The following is an 11,010-nucleotide window of genomic DNA, read 5'->3' on the forward strand; positions in this document are numbered from 1 at the left end:
AATTGTAAAAAAACAAAATTTTTTCCAAACACTTAGAAACTAAACAATTTACGTCTAAATAACTCATGGGTCAAAAAAGAAGTCTCAAGGGAAAATTTTTAAAAACTTATTTCCAAATGAGGTCATATTCAGAAGTACTGAGTGTTAAGACTTCAATATAACTTTTCTGAGGAAACAATTCAACCCATAACAGAGATCAAAAGCACAATCTATCAAACAAAACCCTCAAGTTAAGTTTCACACTTTAGACAAAAATTGACTCATAAGACAATAGACTTAAAACGTAAACCTAAAAACCTTTTGGAGAAAATCTTCAGTATGCAGGACTATGGATATCTGGAGAAAACTATAATTTGAAAAGATACATGCACCCCAGTGTTCACTGTAGCACTATTTACAATAGCCAAGACATGGAAGCAACCTCAATGTCCATCAACAGAAGATATGCAATGGAATATTACTCAGCCACAAAAAGGAATGAAATAATGCCATTTGCAGCAGCATGATGGACCTAAAGATTGTCATGCTGAGCAAAGTAAGTCAGACAAAGACAGACAGATATATATGATATCACTATATGTGGAATCTTAAAAAAGTGATACAAATGAGCTTATCTACAAAACAGAAATAGTCACAGATGTAGAAAACAAACTTACAGTTACCTGGGGGAGTAGTGGGGAGGGATAAATTGGGAGACTGGGATTGACATATACAGACTACTATATACAAAATAGATCACTAGCAAGGACCTATTGTATAGCACAGGAAACTCTGCTCAATACTCTGTGATGACCTGTATGAGAAAAGAATCTTGAAAAAAGTGGATATATGTATACGTATAACTGATTCACTTTGTTGTACACCTAAAGTTAACACAAAATTGTAAATCAACAATATTCCAACTTAAAAAAAAACCTTTTTAAAGACTTTTAAGAAGAGAATAGCAATGCAAAAGGAAAAATATGCATATGAAAAGGTTTCTTCAATAAGACATAATTGCTAATTCAAACAAGGGGATATTGCTTCACCACCAAATTAAAAAATATTGATTACTTGGTACTGGCCAGGATAAAGTGACAAGGACTTTCTTGTAGAATGTCACTACTTTTTGGAGGACAGTTGAGCATTATAAATTAGGAATTTTAGAAAGACGTTGTGTTTGAGCAAATATTCTTTTCCTACTTTGAGAAATTTATTATTCATTTTTGGGAAAAAAGGAAGTATGGCAAAAGATGTTTGGTGGTGGTTTAGTAGCTAAGTTGTGTTGGGCTCTTTGCAACTTCATGGACTGTAGCCCATGGACTGAGGAGCCTGGTGGGCTACAGTCCATGGGATCACAAAGATTACAACAGGACAGAGTGACTGAGCATGGATACACACCAGTGAACCACAGTCATGATTCAACTGTACTCAATAAACCTCACAATACCTCCAGAACTGAAAATTCCTAAAACTCGCCTGTGTCCTGTTTCATTATTTTACTTTCAGAAAAGAACTCTCCAAAGTACAAATTCCTTCCACCATTGGCTTTTCCTAGTTAAGGAAAAGAACATCTAATCCTTGCCCTAATTCTCATTCTTTTTCCAGTCGAGGCTCATCCTACTCAGTGTGTGTGTGTGTGTGTGTGTGTGTGTGTCCAATTGCTAAGTTTTGTCTGACCCTTTGCAACCCCATGGAGCCCACCAGGCTCCTCTGTCCAGAGGATTCTCCAAGCAAGAATACTGGAGTAGGTTGCCATTTCCTTCTCCAGGGGATCTTCCTGACCAGATAGCAATGACTAATAGCTCCTGGCTACTCACTTCTGCCAAGGCTTGACATTAAACACACATCACACGCTATGAGTTGCAAATGAAGTTTATTGTGCAGACACCAAGACCACAACACTTTAGCTGCAAAGCCAACAAGAGAGTTATATACACAGAAGCATGTTTCCCTGGGGGCACCACCAGGGAAAAGGCACAGGCACAGATGGGGTGATCAACAGAATACCCTTTGGGAGAAGGACCACTGAAAGGGCAACTGCAAGAAGGGGCAGGGAATGGGGCAGGGCTGGAAGCTCAAACCTAAACAATGCAGACTCTTCCCCTTGGGACAGAGGGTGTTACTGGCTCCAGTTGATTGGTTATGGGCATCTCTTTGCCCCACAATGCCGTGAGAGGTGGATCACAAGATCTGACTTGCTGTCAGTTAGATGTACAGAGACAGGCATTCTGGAGGGGGAGGGTCAAGGACGGACTCTATCCTTATCTGAATGAGAAGGTCACACTGGAACTGCCACCTTCACAAGAGCCAGAACCACCCCTCTCAGAGCCATAACCACCCCCTCCAGAGCTGGACCCTCCTCTGGCACCGCCTCCAGAGCTGTGTTTCCCTCCAGAACTGTATCCTCCTCCTGAACTAGAGCCTCCTCGAGAGCCACCTCCCGAGCCATAGCTCCCTCCACCGCCACTTCTGGAACCAGATCGTCTGCCTCCAGAGCTGTAACTGCTGCTTCCAGAGCTGAATCCTCCTCCATAACTGGACCCTCTACCTCCAGAACCATAACCTCCAAAGCCAGCCCTGGAGGCCACGCTTGAAGAAATGCTGCTGCTCGTCACAGCTGCAGAGAGACAGACAGCATTATACCTCAGTGCCAACTGCCTCGGCGCCTCTGCCCCACTCCACCCCCAGGACAGGACCACTCCCCCGCCCCCTGCACTTACACACAGTCACGTTGCTGCTGAGGTCTCCAGACATCCTGCCAGAGAGAGAGAAAAGATAACTCTAGGCAGAGCACTTAGGTACTCTGCATACGTGGTTTTACAACTTCCACCTATAACCACCCACGTCAGCCTCAAAACTCAGCCACCACGGCCTCACACAGCCCACTTTCTTTGGTGCTGCGGATCATGGAGATGGGGATGGGCCCCATGTTTCCACAGTCTGGCATCCCAAGTCATCTCAATTTCTTGCTCTGATAAAACTGATCGAAAGCAAATTCACTTCTGAACTGGGAACCCATTGTTTTATTTAAATCCATCTTAGGGAGTCTGATATGCAGAATCCAAGCCACACCAGAAATTCTCAAATGAAGACTGTTCTGTCAACATTCAAATCAGAGAGAACTGCAACTCTGTACAGCCTCCCTGCCCTGCACCCACACCGCCCTCCCCTGCTTCATCTGAATTCATTCCCACATCATCTTGCAAGCTGGGGAGAGGAGGCCCGGCCTCCAGACAGGTACCCAGCAGCAGCCCGAGCAAAGCCAAAGCCACTCCTTCTCTGTAATACTGGCTCTCTGGTGGACCGAGGAGCTTTTGCCGTCTAATTGCTTCAGCCAGACTGAATCACCAGGGGTACTGAGGACACTGACAAGGGTCTTAGACCACAGAGGAAGGAAAGGCTCCCTTCCGGATGTTAACACATGGCTCTGTAGTTCACTCAAGAAACCTGCAAAGAGCTAGATCTGGTGCCTGCTCCTTGGGCATGCCCCAGCCAGGCGGCACCTTCCAACCCACGACATCCCACGCTGCTTCACAAGGTGGAAGGAGAAGACGCCACACACCCTGCAGACCCAGAGATGATGTTTCAGATCGTTGAGAACTAATCTTTGTTCACACCATCAGTTTTCCCTTTCAGAAAAGAGAAAGATTAATTTACTGCTTCATTTAATTTAAAATTTAACCTGCCTTGTTAGTCGTTCCACACTGATAAGCCTACAGCTGCACACTGCTGCTCTATGTCCTGAATCTCTCCAGGGAGGTCAGCTCTCAGCTGTCAGAAGGCCTTGCCCCTGCCCCTGCTTTCTCTGCCTCCACCTCCAGCCCTGGCTCCAGGAGAGGAGAAGGTAGACCAGGGTACCCTCTGGCCTCCTGGGGCCCCTCACCTGCACTCCTCGCCCTCCAGCAGCTTGCGGTAGGTGGCAATCTCCACATCCAGGGACAGCTTGGTGTTCATCAGGTCCTGGTAGTCACGCAGCAGCCGGGCCAGGTCCTCGCGGGCTTTTTGAAGAGCCTCTTCCAGATCATTCAGCTTGCTCTGGGCGTCTTTGAGGGCATTCTCTCCCCGCTGCTCAGCATCTGCAATGGAGTCTTGTACATTCTTACACTAGGAGAGAAGGAGAAAAGGTTTCTGTTGGGACAGGAAGTGCAATCTGTCTTGGCAGAGGAGGAGAGGGAGGGAGCAAGGATGTGAGAAGCAAGGTGTGAGAAGCCAGAATCACTGGCCCTGGAAGTGTGTCACCAGAGAGTTAATGCAAGTTACAAGCAACTTGCTAAGACTTGCTGCTGTCTCTGAGCCTCTGTCTTCCCAAGTCCCTTTTAACTGGACCCTTAACCCTTTCCCCATCATGACCTTTGATGCTCACAATCTAGGACCAGAGTCATTACCCTATTTTACAGTTGCAGCTGCAAACACTGATGTGAATGGCTTCATAGAACTTCTGTTGCTTGTGGAGTCAGTTCTCTGCCCCACATTACCTCTTCCAGAGCTAATGTCCAAACCTGGCCAACCCCCTGCAGCACTCCCTGCCCCTGTATCACACAGCCAGCTGTGCAAAGAGGTACAAATGGGAGGTGACGCCTGTGATCTTTGGTAAACCATGACCTCTAGCTTCGTAAGCCACTGTTCCATTTCTCCCATGAAAGCAATCAAAAAGTTAACACAATTCTTTCCCTGCACTTAATCCCTACTTGAGAATGAGCCTTAAAAGTGAAAGCAAAAGCTGCTCAGTCCTGTCCTACTCTTTGTGACCCCATGGACTATACAGTCCATAGAATTCTCCAGCAGATCTTCCCAACCCAGGGATTGAACCCAGGTCTTCCACATTGCAGGCAGATTCTTTACCTGCTGAGCCACAAGGGAAGACCAAGAATACTGGAGTGGGTAGCCTATCCCTTCTCCAACAGATCTTCCCAACCCAGGAATCGAACTGGGGTCTCCTGCATTGCAGGTGGATTCTTTACCTACTGAGCTATCAGGAAAGCCCCAAGAATGTCTCTTGATCACTCTAAAATTGTTCTAAGTCTTAATTATGTCAAGCCCAAGGTTTTTGTGATCAACATACACTATATTAGAATTTCTCTCTTTCTCTCTCTCACACACACACACACACACACACACACCTGCACACCTGCACACCACCTCCCACCCCACCCTGAGCTGCACTCAGCCAGGAGAACTGCAGCCATCCTAGGGCGTACACCCCACCTGCTTCTTCACTTGCGCGATCTCGCCTTGCAGCCTCTGGATCATGCGGTTCAGCTCGCTGATCTCCATCTTGACCTCCTTCAGGCTGTCTCCATGCTTTCCAGCAGTTATCCTGAGCTCCTCATACTGCACGGAAAGAGGAGGAGAGTTATCTAATCAGGGAGGGTCAACCAAGCTGAATGTCATGTCTGCATTTGTGGGAGATGGGGGACCAGTGCCATACTTGACTGAGGGCATTTGGGGTACTATAAACACTCTTTCTTGGGAATGATGCCCAATTTTCACTAGACAAAACCACCAGTAACTTTACTGTACACTTACTGGCTGGGCTGGAACACAGCTCATTAGAAAGAGCTGCAGCTCTCCCTGCCCACCCAGAACTTGCCTTGCTGTGGTACACTGCCTCGGCCTCGGCCTTGCTCCTCTGGGCAATCTCCTCATACTGGGCCCGGACCTCAGTGATAATGCTGTCCAAGTCCAGGCTGCGGTTGTTGTCCATGGACAGGATGACGGTGGTGTCGGTGACACTCTGTTGCATCTGGGACAGCTCCTGCAACACAGGGAAGGTCTGGCCACGACGTCCCTGCCCACAGCCACAGGCAGTGAGGAGGGATTCCCCTCCCCCGGTGTCAGGGAAATGCAGAATCTCAGACTAACTATGTACTGGGTGGGGTGTAAAGTGATATAGCCACCATTCCCAGTCAGGTAGTACTGAGAATTACGGCCAGGGTGGGGGGGTCTGCATTTCTGAGCCTCCTAGTTTATGCAGCTTAATAAGTGCCCCCAGAAAGAAGCCAGTTGATGGCAAATGCCTTAAATTGTACTTCCTGTTGCAGAAGTCATGTGTGTGCACTTGGGCAGGGAAGCGGGGAGTACATTATATTTTGACCTCTGAAATATATTGGATATAAGAAGAGAAGCAGGGTGAGTCTTTTCCTAAGGGGAGCTGGAGTGAGGGAATTTGTCCTAATAGAGCATTACTTCCTGTGACATCAGAGGAGAAAGTTCTTCTCCTCCAAGACCTATACCAAAGAAGCTCCCAGTGGCCTAGACATTGATCAGTTGAAGTCAGCCACCCATGAACCCCACCCACAGCCCCCTTTCCCAGTGGGAGAGGACTTCCTTTGAGGGGAAGGGTAGGTAGCAAGGGTCCATTTAAGAGCAGCCTACTTACTGCATCAAAGAGCATTTTTGTGAACTCCACGTCCTGTCTCAGCAAGTCCACCTTGGCCTGCAGCTCCACCTTGTTCGTGTAGGCATGGTCCACATCCTACAAGGAAGGTCAGGGTCTCTGGTGAAGCTCACAGCGCCCCCATTCCCACCTTGCAGTGCTTTGTGTATGGGCCCTGCCCTGCGGTCTCTCTGCCACTCCTCCACCCAGTCCCTGTCAGCTGCTCTCCAAAATCCCAGGCACCGCAGACAATCCACAACCCCACAGGACCTCATCTGGCATGAAGTCCACAGTGCATCTCTGCAGGGGGCTACATGCCCACATCACTGCTCACACTCCCCCAGGACCATCAGAGCTCTGATGGGACCGAGCTTTGTCAACCATTCTCTCCTTCCTGCTTGGTATGCTCTGTGTTTCCACCAAAAAGCATAACAGCCTCTGTGGCTTTTAACAGTCAGTCCCCAACTCTCCCATCCTATCTATCCATCCCACCTCTTCTGGATTTCACACCAAAGCCTCTGCAGAAACCAGGCTGAGAACACACGCTTCTGCCTTCAGGCTCAAACCTTTGTCAGCCCAACTGACTACACCTTTAAGTAGGCAATCTAAGGAAGTCCCATGCCTTCCTCGGCCCTTTAGAAAAAAAATCAAGTGCTTTCTATGGTCATAGCTTTCAAGACTCAATACAGTCTTTGAGTACGTAATTATGGGAAATGCCCTAGCAAAAGCGCAGAAATTGCCTGAAGCTTGAACTACAGAGACACCTTTATTTCCATGAGAACCAGCCATGGACATGCTTCACCCTTTCCTGGCTGGTGCTTTTTTCACTCAGAGGTGTGCTCCAGCTTGTCCATCTGGGCACAATGGGCTCTGATGCATCCTCCCTCCCACCCCAACCATGACATTCTCTCACTCACCTTTTTAAGTGTCACAAACTCGTTCTCAGCAGCTGTGCGCTTGTTGACTTCATCCTCATACCTGTTGGTACCCAAGGACACTGCAGTTAGATTAGTACTAGTTTGTTTCCCGTTTTTTTTTTTTCCTTTTCCTACTGGATTCACCCAAAATACTCCATTTCCTGGGACTATTAAAAAATACTTTTGTCTAAATTGAAATGATGAACCCAGATGAGGATGCTTTTCTATAAATTAACCATCAAACTTGTCAAAAACATGATCTCTAAAGCCCTAAATGTCTTCCTCCCAAACAATCAGCAAAGATACAGAAGGCTCTCCCCTTTATCCCCACAAATGCAACTGGGAGATGAGTGGTTTTCTGGGGCAATGACTGGATGGGCTCAAATCAAGGTTTATCTCCACCCAGTTTTCACTCTGCCACTTACTTCTTCTTAAAATCTTCAACAAGATCCTGCATGTTGTTCAGCTCTGACTCTTGTAACATTCTTTCTGAATAAAGCTTGTCCAAATGACTCTGCAGTTGGCTGATGTACCCCTGGAAGAGGGGTTCCAGGTTGGTGGTACGGGTGCCCACATTGATTTGTTGTAGCAGTTCCCATTTGGTCTGCAGCACCTGATTCTGCTGCTCCAGGAACCGCACCTGCGGGGACCAGAAGGAAAGCACATGAGCTCTGGGTTGTCCTTCCGACCGACAGGCCAGGGTCAGCTCTGATTCTCCTTCAGGAGATAGGGAAAACCACGTGGCTTCATCCTCCCCAGCTGCATGCCGGATCATGCTGGGCAGAGCTTCTGAGCTCTCTGCCTCCACACTTGAAAAGTTCTGTAGGCTCGTAAATGTTACATCCGGCACTCTCCACGCAGAGCACTCTTTTTCCTACTTTCCCATCCACTATTTTGTTTGCAGGTGCTTTCAAAACTCCAGGCCATCTCCCTCCCTGATCCTACTTGAATTTCCAATAAAGGTCCCATAAATTCTGGGGAAAACCAAAAGCAAGCTTTCACTGGCACTGTTCCTAAGGGCTATGAGTATAAGGGCAGGGCTCCTCCATCTGATTTTTAAGAGCCTTGTAAATTTTTTAGACAGGTTTCTCTGCCTTGAAATGGGAGAGAACCCTATCACACTCCAAAGTGACATCAATTAAAAACTTTGTGGTTTATAAAACTAAGAAAGCTTCTCCTGAAGGCAGAAGTTCATTCATTCCTAAATAGATATTCCAGGCTTCGCTTCCTAGAATTTAATAGAGCAATAACTTCTAGGGAAGGAAGAACAGTCTCAGAAGATGTTTTACCAACCCCCTCTAAAACACTTGGCTTGAAATAGTCCATTCTTGTCTGTGTCAGTTTTTTACTGATTTTCAGAATTTTCCATTAGTATTGTTTGTTTAGGCTGAGACAGTAAAGCCAATGTCACAATCAATTCCCAACCGCAGACTATTATGGAAATGGCACCCATGAAGCTTGCATCTTTCCCCTGTGGATACTGCCAATTACCCAGGACAGTGTGACTGCACTTGCTGCTGCTGCTGCTAAGTCGCTTCAGTCGTGTCCGACTCTGTGCGACCCCATAGACAGCAGCCCATCAGGCTCCCCTGTCCCTGGGATTCTCCAGTGTTCTTATAAGCAAGAACACTGGAGTGGGTTGCCATTTCCTTCTCCAATGCATGAAAGTGAAAAGTGAAAGTGAAGTCGCTCAGTCATGCCCGACTCTTAGCAACCCCATGGACTACAGCCCACCAGGCTCCTCAGTCCATGGGATTTTCCAGGCAAGAGTACTGGAGTGGAGTGCCATTGCCTTCTCCAGACTGCACCTATGGCTTATTAAAAAATGAATCTTTATCATTTGCTTTTCAGTTAGCACTGAAAGAAGCAGGGCATCCTGAGCCTTAGATGAAGCCAGCTTCTCATGACTCACCTTGTCGATGAAAGTGGCAAATTTGTTGTTGAGAGCTTTGATCTGCTCCCGCTCCTGAGACTTCACGTTCTGTATCTCCGGGTCAACTTTCACATTGAGAGGCTGCAGGAGGCTCTGGTTGATAGACACTTCGTGGATACCTCCACCAGGGAATCCTCCAGGGCCGAAGCCACCAGGACCCCCAAAGCCACCAGGACCCCCCAAACCTCCAAAGCCACCACCACCTCCAAAGCGGCCTCCACCAAAACTGCCTCCTCCAACGCCGAGGCCGCCTCCAAAGCCGCCTCCTCTGCCACCAAATCCTCCATAGGAGCCAAAGCTTCCACCTCCTCCAGCCACGCTAATGGAGGTGCTCCTGGACCCTCCAAGGTTAACGAGACTCCGACTGCTGAAGCCACCTCCGCCGAATCCGCCTCCGCCAAAGCCCCCGCCGCCACCGCCATGGCGGCTCAAGCAGGAGAAGCTGGTTCCTGATAGCCGGCTTCGACCGGGGACCACGGCCGAGCCGCTACTGAAGCCCCGGAAGCCTCCTCCACCTCCTCCTGTTCCTCGAGACTGGTAGGAGATCTGACAGCTCATGATGCCTTTGCCCGGAGAGGGAAGTTGCAGGTTCCCGAGAGGAGTTCCGATGGGAGACTCAGCGCTGCTGTTGGAAGACTGTCATGGTCCCCTTTTATACCTGCCAACTAGGTGGTGGTGTGCATGGGTGTGGGCCCATGTACGCAAGAGTTTGGTCTGCCTGGAAGCTACTCCTGGTGAGTGATTATCAAGCTAATAGCCATTTAAAAATCGATTAATCAGCTCCCTCCCAGAACTTGTTTTCATTGCAGACTTCTGTTTATCTGAGCATCTGTGACACCATTTAATTTTTGTAAAATCATCAAAAGAGGAGGTCAGGATGAGTTTCTCAGTCTGGGAAAAAAAAAAAAAAAAAGGGCATTCTGCAGAATGCTGCTCCCTGCTCTGGACCAATCCAAGGGAGGCCAGCTGCCCCTAGGGCCTCTGGAGGCTCGCCACGCAGTTCTGCTGATGGAAGAGATGACGGGCTTAGAAACTTCGGAGGCTCCTCAATACTAGCCTCAGTGTTCCCCCTTGCTTTTTCTTCTGTGCCAGGAAGAGTCTCAACAAGGGATTTTTCAGAGCATGAATGCCATGTGGGGAAACACGCAACCTGTCACAGAAAGGAGTTGACCAAGGATGCTTCAAAAAAGTTGTCAGTTTTAGGGCTTCCCTGGTGGTCCAGTGGTTGAGATTTCACCTTCTAATGCAGGGGGTGAGGGTTTGATCCCCTCTTGAGGAGCTGAGATACCACATGCCTCATGGCCAAAAAGCCAGAACATAAACAACAGAAGCAATACCACAACAAATTCAATAAAGACTTTGAAATTTTAAAAAAAGAAGAGAATAAAGAAAAAAAAAGTTGTCAGTTTGCAAAATATCTTGACTGTTCCCTTCCCATACCACACCAGGACTCCACAGTAGCCAGTCACTGAGAAGAGGAGAATTTTCCTTCCCGTAACCAGGTCTTTATAACTATCAACTCCATGATTTTTCTACATGAAAACCCAGAGAATGAAGGCCTTCAGAGAAGTTCCTCTGTCCCTGGGTCTGTCTAACTCTAGGTACACAACAAAAGATGGCAATCATAGGCTTTATGCAACTCCAAGTTCCAAGTGTACATTGATTCAGCCATTTAGTAATCATGTATTACTTGGTGATCATGCTAAGCAGTTTGGAAGCTGGACTCTTCAATGATACCCAGAGGTGAATGAACATCAAAAGACCCATCAAGTCACCGAGTACACAGAGTCTCCATGCTTAAA

The 11,010-nt window shown here is 47.6% G+C and overlaps 1 protein-coding gene across 1 annotated transcript; it reads right to left on the bottom strand.

The window, feature by feature from the left end:
• Nucleotides 1-1,844: 1,844 nt before the first annotated feature.
• Nucleotides 1,845-9,766, bottom strand: KRT2 (keratin 2). The gene is made up of 9 exons (XM_010857886.1): nt 9,188-9,766; nt 7,701-7,915; nt 7,276-7,336; nt 6,362-6,457; nt 5,573-5,737; nt 5,188-5,313; nt 3,866-4,086; nt 2,703-2,737; nt 1,845-2,599 (listed from the first exon to the last, which is right to left on the bottom strand). Exons 1-9 carry the CDS (start codon nt 9,764-9,766, stop codon nt 2,244-2,246), a joined length of 1,854 nt encoding a protein of 617 aa, XP_010856188.1. The 3' UTR covers nt 1,845-2,243.
• Between the last annotated feature and the right edge of the window lie 1,244 nt (nt 9,767-11,010).

The sequence above is a fragment of the Bison bison genome, unplaced genomic scaffold (assembly GCF_000754665.1).
Source record: "Bison bison bison isolate TAMUID 2011002044 unplaced genomic scaffold, Bison_UMD1.0 scf7180017864383, whole genome shotgun sequence".
Lineage (NCBI taxonomy): Eukaryota > Metazoa > Chordata > Mammalia > Artiodactyla > Bovidae > Bison > Bison bison.